This window comes from Diabrotica undecimpunctata, chromosome 9, assembly GCF_040954645.1.
Source record: "Diabrotica undecimpunctata isolate CICGRU chromosome 9, icDiaUnde3, whole genome shotgun sequence".
Lineage (NCBI taxonomy): Eukaryota > Metazoa > Arthropoda > Insecta > Coleoptera > Chrysomelidae > Diabrotica > Diabrotica undecimpunctata.
Window position 1 is genome coordinate 38,344,293 of NC_092811.1, and position 16,498 is coordinate 38,360,790.

The window sequence follows — 16,498 nt, forward strand, 5'->3', positions numbered from 1 at the left end:
AATAACACACTGGCAAATTCTAGTTCGGTAACGCTGTATTTTCTCTCATATGTTTTGGTGACACGAGAAACAAAACATATTGGCACTTCTACATCTTCCTGGATTTGTAATAACACCCCTGCGAATTTTTGTATGGATGCGTCGGTAATAAGAATAAACGGTTGGTCGTATCTTGGGTGGTGTACTCTTACAGCTGTGGAAAAAGCTACTTTCAAATTTTTGAAAGCCGTTTCTTGCTCAGTTCCCTATTTCCACCGGACGTTTTTCTTAAGTAATGCTATCAAAGGAATTTCTTTTGTGCTTATGTCTGGTATTAGTTTTTTGAAATAGTTTACCATTCCTAAGAAACCTCGCAAAGTTTTTAAATTGGTTGGTTGAGGGTAATTATTGATGACTTGAATTCGATCTTCTGCAAGGCTAATTCCTTTTGTGTCTAATTTGAAACCCAAATACAGTACTTCTTTTTGGAAAAACTGACACTTTTGGATATTTAATTTTAATCCCGCTTGATCAAGTTCTTCGAGAACCGTATTAATATGTCGTAAATGACTTACTATATCCGGTGAGAAAATTAATAGGTCATCTATGTAATGTACAACAAATGCTCCATACCTATTTAAAATCGTGTGTAATGCGCGAACCAAAGCAGCGCATGCACTCTGTAGTCCAAATGGTACCGCCCTAAATCGGTACACAACTCCGTCAATAGAAAACGCTGTATAATTTCGACAACTTTCTGCCAATGGTATCAGCCAAAAACTGTGTTTCAAGTCGATTTTGGAAAAAATGTGTGATCCTGTAATTCGTCGAAATATGGCTTCGATGTTTAAAGGCACTTCGTATTGAGCAACTGTGTGTGAGTTAATGTTTCTTGCATCTAAACATAATCGCAAATCATCACTTGATTTTTTAATGCGTACTATTAAGTTGATATATGGAGAGTCACATCTTTCTATCACCTTGTCTTTGATCATTTTCTCAATTTCCTGTCCGACGCTTTGCCTGTATTTATAAGGGATTGGGTATTTTTTTGATTTAAAATTTTTCAAGTTTTTGACTTTAAACGAATATTCATAATTTCTCGCAACTCGGCTTTCTTCATTGATAAGATCTTCATAATTATCTAAAATTTTCTCTATTTCCTTTTCCATGTTTTCTCCACATATTATTTTTCTTTCATCCTCGTTTTGTTCACATGTGTTCACGGTCCATAGTATATCTTCACAAAATTCTGGATTTTCGTCCATAATGTCCATCTCTTCCCTGTCCTCCTCCTTTAGTTCTTCTTCTGTTTCTTTTCTATTTTGTTGTCGGTTGCCGACAATTCTTCTGTACCTTTTCTTTTCTGGTTCTCTCTTGTCTCAACCTTTTTTTTTCTTCTTTCTTCTCGTTCTCCCTTTTTTTCCTTTTCTTTTCCTCTATTGATTGATTTATTACCTGCATTTCCAGTTTGTTCTCTACTGTCGTATTGATTTCTTTATGGTTTCCCTGTTCATTTGTCCTTTCAACAATTTTCGTCATATCTGTTTCTTGTCCCTCTTCTTTGTGGTCTGGTTCTGCTCTGATTTCCAATTTATTTTCAGAAAAATTAATCGTCATGTGTTTTTCGCTCAACTCATCTATTCCCGCTATCATATCATGATTTAAATCGTCGATCACCACACATTGCATAATATAGAAATTTTCTCCCACTCTGATCCGTACTCCCAAACATTCGTTTACTGTCGTCAATTTTTTATTGTTCGCACCCACTAAAGCAACCCTAGGAATCTTGTACACAAATCTGTCCAAATTCAATTCTTTTACTAAATTTCTATTAATTAATGATATTTGCGATCCAGAATCAATCAAAATTTTAATCGCTTTATTTTTTATAAATGCATCTAAAAATATTAAATTTGAATTAGAGTTTTGTCTTTCGTTCCCCGCCAACTGTATAAACTCTCTTGGATGACAAAATATACCAGAGAGTTTTTTATGTTTATTTAGTGGATGCTTTCTTGAAAATCCTGTCTGGGTTCACTGCATCCATCTTCTTCCTCTCGTTCTATGGATACATGGTTCATTTCTCTTCTGTTTTGTCTTTGGAAGCTTTGGTTGTTTCTCTCGTCCCTTTGTTCGTTAATATTCCTATTCGGATGATTTTGTGCAACTCTGTCCCTATTATTCCTTTCATATGTTCTGTTTTGTGTGCCGTTTCTGTTATCGTAACTTTGTTGTCTATTGTAATTGTTGTAATTTCTCGGCCTATATTCGTTTGTTGTTCCGGGATATCGGTTTCTCTGGTCATAATTTGCTTGGTATCTTCTTTCCGGTCTATGATATTGGTCATTCTGTCTTCTATTTCTCATTTGCCTTCTTTTCGCCTCTTTTAACTGTAAAAATTGGCATAAACTATCAATATCTTGATAGTTTCTTAAGATCACGTGATCCTCCAAAGTTTCCTCAAAATGTCTGCTGATCATTTCTACCAGCTGCTCGATAGAATCTTTGTATTCCAGATATTTTGAATTATTGTATATCTGTAATGCACATCTTTCTTCAGATATCCCCATTTCCTCAGTATACTTTCCATTTTGTAGTTTTTGATTAATTTCCCTTTGTTTATTTTTCCCCCAGAAATAGTTGAGGAATTTGTTTTCGAAATCTGTCCAATTTTCAAATTCATCCTCTGCTTTCGTACCATAACGCTGCTCCTTCTTTCAGATGGTTCCTAATTGTTTCTTTGCCATCGTCAAAATCTCCAATATGTTGCAATTTGGTTTTTAAATTTTTAACAAATGGTACTGGGTGTGTCGTTCTAATGTCCCCGCCAAATTGTACTTTCGCCTCGCTTGTGCTATGGATGATAACTTCTTTTCTCTCTCCTCTTCTTTGTTGTTTTATTTCCGCAATATGTTTTTCATTTTGCTTTAAAATCCTTTCTACTTCTGTCCTGTCTTCTTGTAGCGCCATTTCAAATTTTTCTTCTAACCGTTCTAATTCCTTTTTCTGGACAATCTTGATTTCCTTCATCTTGTTTTCTACTTTCTTTTCTTGTTCTCCCATTTTATTTTTAATTTCATTAATCTCTTCTATCTGTTGTATCATTTCTCTTTTTATCTCCTCTACACATCCTTTAATTTTCTGTTCATAGTTTTCCAAACGCTGTTCTATATTCCTGTTGTTTTCTTCTATTGTTTGTTTTTTTTTCATCCATTTTTAGTGATGTTTCTTTTTGGTTTTTCTCTATTGTTTGTTTAGTCTCTTCCATTTTTTTGTGACTGGAGTTGCATTAGTTGTAATATTTTATCTATTCCTGATGATTCTTTTCTCTCTTCAACTATTGTAACATTTCCTTCATTATCCGATCCTTCTTCCAAAATTGTTTCATATTCTCTGTTTCATCATCCTCCTTCCTTTCCTGCATTTTGCTTTGTCTCCTTGTGACAGACATGTTGTTTCTTTTTGTTACTCTTTTTGTCCCCGCCAAATGTGAAATTTTACCACACTCTATATGTTGCAGACACGACACTTATTTCTCCCCAAATGTAATAAATTTTCACGACAAATATCAAAAATACGAATAGTAAAATAATATTAAACATAAGATTGGTAAAATAAAATTAAATAATTTAAAGCAATAAACATTCGATGAATACGATCACTCAATAAATCAAATTTTTGTCAAATGGAAAATTGTCAAAATAATTTAAAATTCAAAATTCATTTAAAATCTCCGGACCACCTGTAATTATTCCGTCTCTCTTTCCCTATCATCAAATGTAAAGCTTGCGATATTTTAAAGCCCTTATGTTGGGTTGCCACTTAATGTGATATCAAGAATTTTAATTTTAAAACTTTACAAAAAATATATTATTTAAATTTTTGATTTATGATTTATATCACACCTTTCAATTTTGTTATCTCAGGTTTTACTTGTGCTTCAATATCTATACTTTACAGCTGATGAGTTAGGACCAAAGAATAACGAAATAAAACAACATAATATGATATGGAAATAATGTAATAAAATAAACTGATTAAAATACCTCCAAAAATTATTAGCATACAATGTTTATCAAACAAAATTCGTTCTACGTACGTGAACCATCAATAATGCATGGATAATATAATACAATTACAATCTAAAATCCATCTTATTATTCTACATAAACAAATCAAGTAATATTCAGTGTTCTTCCTAATGCAATTTTGGTATATCGATTGTACCAAGAAAAATTTGTATGAATTATCCAATTCTCTCCACAGCTCCGTCTCCCCTCTCAGAGCAAATTTGATCCCCTTCGACTATCGACACCTTATTCACACGTTGCTAATATGATATAAGATTATTTGACTCAAAATTCTCAAATTGAACATATTATGAATGTTTCTCCCGTTGATACGCTTCCTCTGCCTTGAGTTGTCCAATTCCTCGTTCTATGCAAAATTAACTATCAGTTCTCAGCAGCCTCCTATGTAATTGGCAATATTAAACAAGATATTGCAATTTAGTGTCTTCAATGCTCTCCTTCGAATGCACGTACCTTTCCAATGATGCCAGCCTCTTTTCCTCTCGCCAAACTTAATCTCTCGTTCCGAAATATTTAACGATTATATTTTGCCTACCTTAGGGTAATATTTTGGGGGTAGAAAATTGGAGACAGAAACTATGGGAGCGAAGATAGGGCAAGCAAAACAATCGTTATATGTGCGAACGGCACTCGGGGGTTAGCTGGAGAGCTGTGGTCGTGGATAAGTTGAAATAAATGGGTCGGATTGGAGTATCTACACAATGAAATAAAGGGTCATGAATCACTTGGGACAGACAAAACAAAAAGAAACAGGAAACACCTCTAGTAGAGCGCCACTTCGAGGTGCCTAATTATAACCATTACAACAGCTAGTTGTAACTAGGGAAATAATTATCGGAAGTGAAAAATATATCTTTTTTACATGAAACTCAAAAAAGGGGTTAAAGAGTTAGTTAAGAAAAGTAAACAAAATAGTTTTAAAAAAATTAAACATTTATTGTGTCTCACCACAAACAGTTACAAAATAGACAATGCAAAAATATCATATCAATAGTAGCAAAATACAAAAATACAAAGAAAAAAACTTACATGTGTCCTTATCTGTCTAAAAACTCCAGGAGTTGGAGATACCACAAAAAAAACTTGTTACTGCATGGGCAATATAAAAACACTATATTAATGGTCACAAATATAATTTAGAAATAAATTATTGCAAATAAAGAAATATCTTTTAAAAGAAACTATTTCTTGGGAGGTAACCTTCTTTAAAAACCAAAACAAATTAATATCAAACAAATAATAATAAATAGCTGTCATACGATTTACAATATTATTTATTAAAAATTTAACTGGTTATAAAAGCAATAATTACTTTAGCAAAAAAATGTCTGCCTTTACTTTAAAATTTAATCACTTAAAAAGTTAGCTGTATTTCACGGTTTAACTTTAAATTTCTGAAACCATAACTGGAAATATAACTGGGGTTGAACTCTCTGCCCACGATCAAATACAAACTACTTCTATGGTCTGGAATGACGACCACGTACAAATAAAGTGAGGTTGAAATGGACGGCACTGGATACAGACTTCAGACTTCTTAAAACTCAACAATGGAACATGTTGTTATCCTTTAAATTTGTTGTACTCGCCGTATTACAATGTCTCATATGAGGGACGGCTTACAAACAAACAAAACAGTGATTACCCCTACCAGAGTTGACACATTACTTTGGGTGGACATCACTTTTTTTTACAAATTTGCCGGTTCCTAGACCGATTAACTAAAACGTCCGCTTACGATCACCTACATTTCAAACCTGACTTCTATTTTAAATTTGTAGAAATAACACGTATTATATTAATTATTTTAACTTCGTATCTCGATTTTTAATTTGAACCGGAATAATTTTTTACCTGAGAATGTAACAGAGACAAACACATCTATATTTTGAAACAACTGAATACAAAACTTAAAACAAAATTTATACTCATATATAGATATCAAATATAAAACGCTACAATGCCCCTTCTTAAAAGAAAAAACTCGGATAATCTTATCCAGTTTTTGATAAAGGCAAGACAACAAAAACAAAATCAGAAGATGACCTCTTAAATGAGTCGAGACTTCTTAATAATATCTTTTAGATGATGGCTAGCATGGGATTCAACAATAAAAACAAAATTAGTTGTAAAGAATGGGCTAGGGTGCCATCGATCGCCAGACGATTTAAAGTCGAGTAGACTGAAATTTTTGACTACTTGAACTGTAGGTGACATGAGTTTCTATGCCTTGGGAGAAGCTAACCTTATGCCCTGCAGTGAACCTCGCTGACGTTCACAGCAGTAACACAAGTGATTGGTCGGACAGGCATAGGCATGCCACTTCGTTGCCTAAACCAAATGTGATACACAAATCAAAAAAAAATTGCTCTTCACTTAGTAGGTAGGCGTCTACTATCTCCACTATACGCCTAGCGAGACAAGGAATTCGGCAACGGTTCCACAAAAAAATTGGAATATAGACCCTAAATCTATATACCTACATATGACAAAATGTGATCCACATATGTGTCTCCAATCAAAATAGGTTACCTGTACTAAAATTATCAAAAGTGAAACAATATTTCTAAGGGATGAAATCAAATCAACATACAAACTCGAAAGCAAAGACATGGGAAAGGATGAACTAATTACTTAAGGATGACATATTAAAAATTTAAGTAAAATAGTAATGTGTAGTAGGGAGTACGGACTCTCGCTCAATATCAAAAAGACGAAGTTTATGAAAATTTGTAAAAACAACCATAATACTAACGAAATCTTGACAGTAGAAAGCCAGCAGATCGAAAGAGTAAAAAAGTACACTTACCTAGGAACACTTATAACAGAAAATAATGACTACACTGCAGAAATCAAAGTCAAAATCGAAAAAGCACGTTCTAATTTTAAACGCCTAACAAAATGTTACGTATACAGTGTACTATACTATGGAGTGGAATCATGGACGTTAAATCTAGACACAATGAGACGACTTAACGCCTTTGAAATGTGGACCTATAGAAGAATTATGAGGGTTTCCTGGTTAGATAGAGTTACGAATAATGAAGTACTGAGAACAATAGGTAAAGAGAAGGAAGTTGAACTTACAATTAAAGAAAGAAAGCTACAGTATCTCGGACATGTGATGCGGGGCGAGAAGTATGGCATCCTGCGACTCATAATGCAAGTAAAGATATCGGAAGAAGACGAATTTCATGGCTCAAGAATCTAAGAGAATGGTTTCGTAGCGGAGATGGTACCTGAAGAAGAAGAAGACATATTGTCCTCAACTGACACAAAAGGCTTTAAAATCTTTAACATGCCACTTACCAAGATCAGAACCATTTAAATCTGACAAACGATAAACCACTGGTGACAATTTTTCCTTGATGGTTGCTTCAATATACTTCGGTGCTAGTTTGGACATAAACTTGTTGACAGCACGAGACAAAACCTTATTTCTTTTCCAAACTTTATCACCCACTTGAAATTGGACTTCTTTTCTACGTAAGTTGTAACTTCTAGCGTTACGTTCATATCTTTTCGAAGATTAGCCTTAACCTTTTCAAAAACTTTATCTAGACCTTTAACTTCTGAAGCATACATGTTACGGTCATGAATAACTTTTCATCGTTTTTTGGCAGATTCAGTGTTTCTCATACATGTTATGACTAATTTGATAAGTGTCATAAATTTTACATTTTGTTCTTATTATGTTGTTAGATTTTAAGTGTTTGACAAGTCCGTTATATTTTATTGGCGTTGTATATTCTCTTTTTGACGTTTTCTCTAATATTATTCCCTGAAGAGAATAATGAGCCTAGATGTGTAAAATTCTTTACATTCTCGAAGTTGTAGTGGCCTCAGTTCTCGAAGTTGTAGTGGCCTCAGTTTCTGGAGTTGCCTAAGTCCTTTTGACCTACAAACGTTCATTTATTTTGTTTTGGCATAATTGATTTTTAGGCCGCTGTTTTCTGCTGCTTTCTCTATTAGATTTAATACTTCTGTCATAACATTTCTGCCTCTAGCTATGATATCAACGTCGTCAGCAAATACTAGTATTTGTATATGTTTTGTTATTATTTTTTACCTGGTACTGACCATTGATTTTCGGGTGATGTTAAATATAATGCAGGATAAAGCGTCTCCTTGGTAGTCCAAGCAGTACTCTCTCTTGGATTCTGATTTTGCTCTTCACTTGTAAATGTTTCTTCGATAATAGTAATCAGTTGCGTTGCCATCTTCAACACTTTTATGGGCAATTGTTCGAACGCTTATCAAAACTTGATTGTAATCAAATATTTAACTAAAATCAAATACGTCACATTTTGAGGTTATGTTGACTGATTTATTTTATTCAATTTTATTATTTTGCGTTTTAATTTAAAATAAGCCATAATTAAACTCTTTCTGATGTTAATTTCATGTTTTTATTTACAAATCAATAATAATAATAATAAGCAATTTTTAATATTTTTGACAGCTGCTGGGACATATTTGATTGTAATTTAATATTTGATTAGCGTTCGAACAATCGGCCCTTAGGTGTTTGGATCTGGAATTTTCGATTGATATAAACATAGGCACTCTAAAAGTCAATGGGGAGGTGATTCGTGTCTGTATCAAATTCGCCCAATTTTTCTTGGGTTCTCCTCAGTGTAAAGATTAGATCTATTGTTGATTTTGGCATGCAGAAACCTTATTTGCTCATTTACTAAATTGCTCATATATTTAGTAACGTTAAGCTCGATAATTTCTATATTGGAGTTGGTCTCCTCTTTTGTGTAACGGCAAGATTATTCCGATATTCTATTCCAGCGGACGTTATTCTATTTTTCCATATGGTCAGTATAGGTTCGAACATTGGCTTAATAGTTAGTCTTCGCCTTCTTTTCTCTCATATTGACGAAAATTAAATTCGCACAAACCATGCACATTTTTGCAAATGTACTTACCAATACCTGCATTGTTTAAGTAAATGTTTGCTGCCTTCCAAAAAGCCTGTGCTGGCTTTTGCTTCCAACTATGATAATTATTATATTTTTATTAATATTATAATTACAGTAAAATAAGTCTACTTTGTTCTATTAAAGTTAACCCCTTTAGCTTTCTTCTGAGATTTTTTAACCGATCATAAAATATTTTTTTATTTAAGTATGTACACGATAGTGGTTTAATAGATAATAACGATTTTAGGTTTTCCCCATGAAGATATACAAACTGATGAACAGTTATTCAAAGACTATGTTAGAGTTACCGCTGATATGGACCAATGTTTAAGTGCCTCGACGAATGTGAACACGGAGAAAAACTACTTTACCACTGAAATTTGCGATGTACAATTTTCAACAAAGAATCATTTAGAACCAGATACGAGGGTTTACGTTGGAGACCAAGTTTTCACGTGTACAATATGCATCGAAAACTTTTCAGAAAGTTCTGATTTAAAATCAAGTGTAAACAGTCACGCTGCAGGAAAAAAACATTTAACGTGTGGAATTTGTTCTAAAGAGTTTAATAAAGATAGTCTTTTAACAGTACCTACTGGAGAAAATACTTTTCCATGTGAAGTTTGCTCCAAAAGTTTTTCACAAAAATCCGGTTTAACAGTTCATATGGGAGTACACACTGGCGATAAACCTTTTTCATGTGAAATTTGCTCCAAAAATTTTTCACATAGATGTAATTTAAGAGAACATATGAGAGTACATACTGGCGATAAACCTTTTTCATGTGAAATTTGCTCCAAAAGTTTTTCACAAAGATCCAATTTAACAGAACATATTAGAATACACACTGGCGTTAAACCTTTTGCATGTGAAATTTGCTCCAAAAGTTTTTTACATAGATCCAGTTTAAAAGAACATATGAGAATACACACTGGCGAAAAACCTGTTGCATGTGAAATTTGCTCCAAAAGTTTTTCACAAACATACAAGTTAACAGCACATATGAGAGTACACACTGGCGAAAAACCTTTTGCATGTGACATTTGCTCCAAAAGTTTTTCACATACATGTAGTTTAAGAAGACATATGAGAGTACATACTGGCGATAAACCTTTTGCATGTGAAATTTGCTCCAAAAGTTTTTCACGAAGATCCAATTTAAAAGAACATATTATAATTCACACTGGCGATAAACCTTTTGCATGTGAAATTTGCTCCAAAAGTTTTTCACATAGATCCAGTTTAACAGAACATATTAAAATACACACTGGCGATAAACCTTTTGCATGTGAAATTTGCTCCAAAAGTTTTTCACATAGAACCAGTTTAATACATCATATGAGAATACACACTGGCCACAAACCTTTTTCATGTGAAATTTGCTCCAAAAGTTTTTCACAAAGATCCAGTTTAACAGAACATATTAAAATACACACTGGCGATAAACCTTTTGCATGTGAAATTTGCTCCAAAAGTTTTTCACATAGAACCAGTTTAATACATCATATGACAATACACACTGGCCACAAACCTTTTTCATGTGAAATTTGCTCCAAAAGTTTTTCACACATTTCCAGTTTAACACTACATATGAGAGTACACACTGGCGAGAAGAATTTTGTATGTGAAATTTGCTCCAAAAGTTTTTCACAAAAATCCGGTTTAACAATTCATATGGGAGTACACACTGGCCACAAGCATTTTGCATGTGAAATTTGCTCCAAAGGTTTTTCACACAATTCCAGTTTAACACGACATATTATGAGAGTACACAGTGAGAAAACTTTTGCATGTGAAATTTGCTGCAAAGGTTTTTCACATAGATCTAGTTTAACAGAACATATGAGAATACACACTGGCGATTAAGCTTTTGCTTGTGTTAGCTCCAAAGATATTTTACAAAGATCCAATTTAAGAGAATATATGAGAGTACACACGGGAGATAAACGTTTTGCCAAATTTACGAAATTTGCGAAAGTTTTGACGAAGATCGAGGTTAACAAATCATGAGAATACACACCAGTTTTTTTAAAAGATCAAGGTTAACAACATATTATATAAGAATACATACTGGAGGTAAACCCTTTAAATGTGAAATTTGCTGCAAATTCTTTTCATATCGGTTATAAATAACCCTTTATCAGGTTATAAAAGAATATACCGTGGAGATAATACTATTGCATGTGGAATTTTGTCATTTACCTATATAAAAATGCAAAAAACAGTAATGAATTTAATAGGAAAATATAGACTAGCGGAATTCATCTTTTTTATTTATAGTTGTAATTAACAAGCGAGTCTACATAAAAGTGTTTTATATCATTTGTGATTAATAAATAAACAGAATTTAATACTGAGGGCGTTATTGATTTCTTTAAGCATTTATAATTGATCTGCAATATTAAGTTTAAAAAAGCGATTTTAACGTAATTTAGGAACATAGATTAGGAACCTACCTGCAGTGCGACTTTTATGCGTAACTCTCAAGTTTTAGTAATATGTGTATTTAGAACTTTGATGTTCTTAAATTAAAGAGAACTGACATATCAGCGAAACATATGTCACTCTAATATGATTTACTATGGAATCACTAACAGGAGAATATTACTGTCATTGCATGTGGTTGCTTTTTTAAAGACAAATCACCTACTATGATTTTTCTGACGGGTATTGTTAAGTTTAAGTTCATTTCATATAATCGAATGAATCATCTTCTAAAAAAAGTCATCCGAGAAATTCAACTCAAAAATATTGACAATATCAGAAAGTCATCTACTTTAAAATGTATAATCATTGTTTTTTTACTGAGTAACATTGGAATCTGGTCAAAGCTGACCAATTATCAATTTTTATCTGTCTTAATTTACTAAAGGATGCATTCTAAGAGCTTACACTATGGCGTCCTCTTATTTTATCTAACAACTATGCACTAATACCTAACATGCAAATTCACAACACAGCACTATGCTCTGCTTTTACACTATTTACACTAACTTAAATGGTTTTGTTCGTTTGAGTCTTCTTTCTAACTCAGTATTATCGAGGAGCTGGATGGCCTCGATGTTTACGTATTTATGTAGCCGTTGTTCGTGACTACCTGCCATCTTCTTGATAATTTTATTTACATCTTCCATCTCAAGGTCCTTGTGGAGGTCGACATTTCTGATGTACCAAGGAGCATCAACGATATTCCTTAGTACTTTATTCTGGAATCTCTGGATGATCTGGATATTACTTTTATTAGCACAGCCCCACAACCATACATCCATACTGGTCTCAGTATTTGTTTGTATATCAGTTGTTATTATGTGTGGACAAAACTGAATTTCTTCCCATCAGCCAATACATTTTCTTGTAACGGATACCTAGTTCCTCCCTTTTCTTTTTGATATGGGCTTTCCAGCGAAGCTTTGCTTCAAGTGTGATAGCCAAGTATTTTGCAGTAGATGCGTGCGATATTTGGGCATCAGTTATTCTAATTGGAATGTTTTGGATTTTTTTGTTTGTAAAATTAACGTGAATTGATTTAGACTCGTTTAGTTTAATTTTTCATTTTTTTGTCCACTTATGGATTTTATCTATTGACAACTGTAATTTTTCTGCTGCTTCTTCACTGGTATCACCTATTGCTAGAATGGCAGTATCATCTGCAAAGGTGGCTATTATGGTGGCTGGTAAGAGTGATATTAGCCTGTAAGAAGAGACTTCTGTTGGTGATTTCCCTGGTTTTGGTAATTATCTCAGCTATTTTCCATAAATTTGGGACATATCTTAATCTAAAAGCAGCATTAATTAGGTTGGTAAATTTTACTATGGCTGTGCGAGGCAGGTTTTTTAGTCATTCTCCAGTAATTAGATCGTATCCTGGGGCTTTCTTCAGATTTATGTTTTCTTTTATTTCATGAGCTACTTCTTTTGAGGATTTGGTCTGATTGTCTCTTCTATCTGATTAGACTCTATCCATATTTGATCATTAATTTGGTCTTCATGTGGTATGAATGTATTTTCTAAATATATTGCAAATATCTCTGCCTTTTACTTATTGCTCCTGGCCCAACTACCATCTTCCACTTTAGTGGGTGGAGAGTGGATTACTGGTCCTTTTAGCCTTTTCGTTGCTTTCCATAGGGAGTATTCAGTGCTGCTATCATCCGTCAATTCTCTCAGATAAGAACTCATTGATTTATTTTTTATATTTTGAATCTCTCTTTTAAGCTTTTGAGTTGCATTGTTCAAATTCGTTTTATCTTGAGGAGCTCTGGTATGTTGCAACCTCCTTGTTAGTTTTCTTTTATCCGTAATTAACTTTTTAATTTCCTTCGGATAGTTGTTTCTTTTTACTTTTGATACTTGAATTGGAGTGTTTTCCCATGCTGATTTTTGTATATTTCGAGCAAACAACTCTACTTCTTCATCTAGTTGTTCAGATATTTTTAATTGTACAGATAATTCAATTTTTTCTTCAAGGGTTTATTTAAACTTTCCCAGTCTGTTAATTTGTTGGTTAATATTGGATTACACTCCTTTCAAATAATCATGTCACTCAATGTGAGTATTATTGGAATGGTCTGAGTTCATATCCCAACAATCATCAATATCTACATAATTGCCTGAGATATTTTTAATAATGAAAAAATCAATTAAGTCCGGTATCTTGTTCCGATCACTTGACCAATGCGTCGGTCTACCCGTTGATATTGGTTCACATTTCTGTTCTTTCATGGCTGCCAGCAACTCGTTCCCTTTTGGTGTTGTCAATCTTGATCCCCATTGAGTGTGCTTTGCATTAAAGTCACCTCCAATGATATATCTTTTTCCCATACTCTTCAGATATTCTTCATACTGTTCTTTTTTAATGGAATGCTAGGGGGGCTATAAATTGAACTTATAGTAATTTAGCAATCAGTTTTGAGCTTGACACATATTGTGGTTGCTTGTATGTGTTCAGTTTCATATTTTAGCTCCTCATAATGCTGAATATTTTTTATTATTATTGCGCTGCCTCCTTTTGCTGCATTGTCAGGATGTATAGTGTGGTATATCTTGTATCCTCTAAATTTTTATGAAAGATTGTTTAGTGAAATCCACAAGGAATCTACGTTCCTGTAGTTGGCTGTATACCATATATTAAAAATATATGGTATATGTAATATTTAACTTATAACTCTATAGAAGGCCCTGTATGTCAAAAAACAACATTTGGTACCTGGTAAATATAAAACTTTTTAAGTTATAAGTTCATGAACTTAAATATCTGATTGGGTGTTTCCGTTAACACCCAATCAGATATTTAAGTTCATGAAATTACAACTTAAAAAGTTTTATATTTACCAGGTACCAAATGTTGTTTTTTGACATACAGGGCCTTCTATAATCGAGTTATAAGTTAAATATTACATGGTCATTATACTACAAAAGTTTTATTTTATTCACGCAAGAACACTTTCATATTTTAAATATATTTATTTATATTCCACCAATAACAACAAAATTTCAAGAACTCAACTTACTTTCCACATGTGTCTAGTTTCTATTTTCCAGGTACCAAATGTTGAAGAAACATAAAGGGCCTTATATTAAAATCTCTATTTCACAACACTACTACACACATGTATAGTTGGTTGCCTAACTATAACCACATAATCTTCTCTCCACATTTCATCTCATATACATAATTTTAAAACAACAACATTGATGGTTGATACTGTTATATTAATTTATTTTACTTTAACAGTTTTAAATAACGTTGGCTTTTGTCTTAAGTAGACACATACAGTTATATTGACTGCTCTGTTACGACTTCCGTCCTAACTTGTCAACATTGTCATTTTAATCAGTTGCTTCCATAAAGTCCTCGTAGACACACCGTCTCAGGACTAGCAAGAGTCATATGTCGCCATGTTACCTAATCCAACGGTAACTTTAACATCCTAATAATTTATAAGAAATACTGTCAAACAAATGTAACTAATTAGTTGTTAACGGGTTTTTACCCATATATTTAGTGGCTACATTCATGTACTCCTAGTAAGTATTAACCACACTTTACATTAACCTTGGTCAAAATTTAAACTTCATGTTCTTTTTAATTAAGTGGTTACATATTTTCTAGGACACTGATGATGGAATGATGGATTCCGAAAACGTTTTGTCTAACATAGCCCGTTTGGGTTTTTAAATATATACCTTTTACAATGGATTTTAATTAATGTTTAGTGAAATGTGTTTCGGATATGAGACACAAGTCAACTTTGTCTATGTCTAGGACTGCTTGTAACTCATTTTGATGTGGTAGCATTCCATTAGCATTCCATTCCATGATCCGTAATTGCTTAGCCATTTCTAATTTTCGGTATAGCACCTTTAGCGCTATGTTCCAATCTGCTCTCTATATTAATGAGCTTTTCTAATATCATTTTCAATGTATTGTCGGTTTCTACTCCTTGATACGACTGTTTTGTATTGTTTACTACATCACTATACTTTTTATTTTCAGTGACAGCTTGTATTTTTGGTTTTTCCTTCACATTACCCCTTTGTGGGGGTTTTGGAGCACTTTACTTGTTCTCTGATTTCTCAGCTTTTGCATTTTTTTGGCTACATAACATCCGCGGTAATTTGCAGGATGACTTTCGCCACAATGGATGCATTTTGCATCCATTTTTTGATCTATTGCACTGCGGTATCAGTCTTGAACTCTTTAATGGCTGGATCTCAACTCTCATGCTTAGTATATCCGTTATTCCAAAAACTTTGTTTATATCTTCATCCTGTCTGAACGTCAGGACGAACATATCTAAAGGATTTTTAGTTTCCCATTTCAATTTCTTGTCAGCTTGAATAGCTTTGTATCCTCTTCTTTGTAGATCTCTTACTATATCCTGTGGCTGAAAGGTATGATGTAATTTTTTAACAATTACTCTGATTGGACTTTCTTGTTTGTTTTCATATGTGTGATACGAAAAATTACTGGTATTTAAACACTTTATTAGTTCCCTGTATTGATCGCTGTCGGGTGTATTAATCTTTATCACTTCACTATTTATGACTCTCATAGTGAAGTTAATACCAGCATCGACTAGAGTTTTACTTAAGTCAGCAGCATTTTTGAAACCTTCTACTACGACTGGTGGTAGCAGTTTTGGCTTTTTAATTTGTTTTTCGGTGGTTGTGTTTGCTCTGGGGAGGGAGGAGATAATGAAGTATCCATTTTACGCTTTTTGGTATTCCATTTCTCATTTCTTATCCACTCCGTTTCATTTGCTAACTCCTCTTCATCAGTCCCATATTCAGTTTTGTCTGATTTTTTGTCGTCTTTTGATCTGTCAGCATTTATTGTTGATCCTGTATATTGTTGGGTGTTTTCAAGCTGTGCTAATCTTTTTCCATTACGAGCATTATTCCATTTAGTCGCTGATTATCTATATTAAACTTTTTAACATTTTTTTCTGATTGGAACCAAGCATTGTATAGTGCTTGTTCATTTTGGGAACG

At 33.2% G+C, this 16,498-nt stretch overlaps 1 protein-coding gene across 2 annotated transcripts in view; it reads left to right on the forward strand.

The window, feature by feature from the left end:
• The window catches only part of LOC140449873 (uncharacterized), a 55,525-nt gene that overhangs the window by 23,734 nt on the left and 15,293 nt on the right, over nucleotides 1-16,498 (forward strand). The window contains exon 2 of one of the 2 annotated variants that reach the window (XM_072543260.1): nucleotides 9,252-11,444. The exons of the other annotated variant lie outside the window; for it this stretch is intronic. Within the exon in view, the coding sequence (XP_072399361.1) occupies nucleotides 9,252-10,870 (1,619 nt within the window). The 3' untranslated portion in view covers nucleotides 10,871-11,444. Of the gene's footprint in view, nucleotides 1-9,251; nucleotides 11,445-16,498 lie in introns of those variants that run through there. 2 annotated transcript variants of the gene reach the window in all.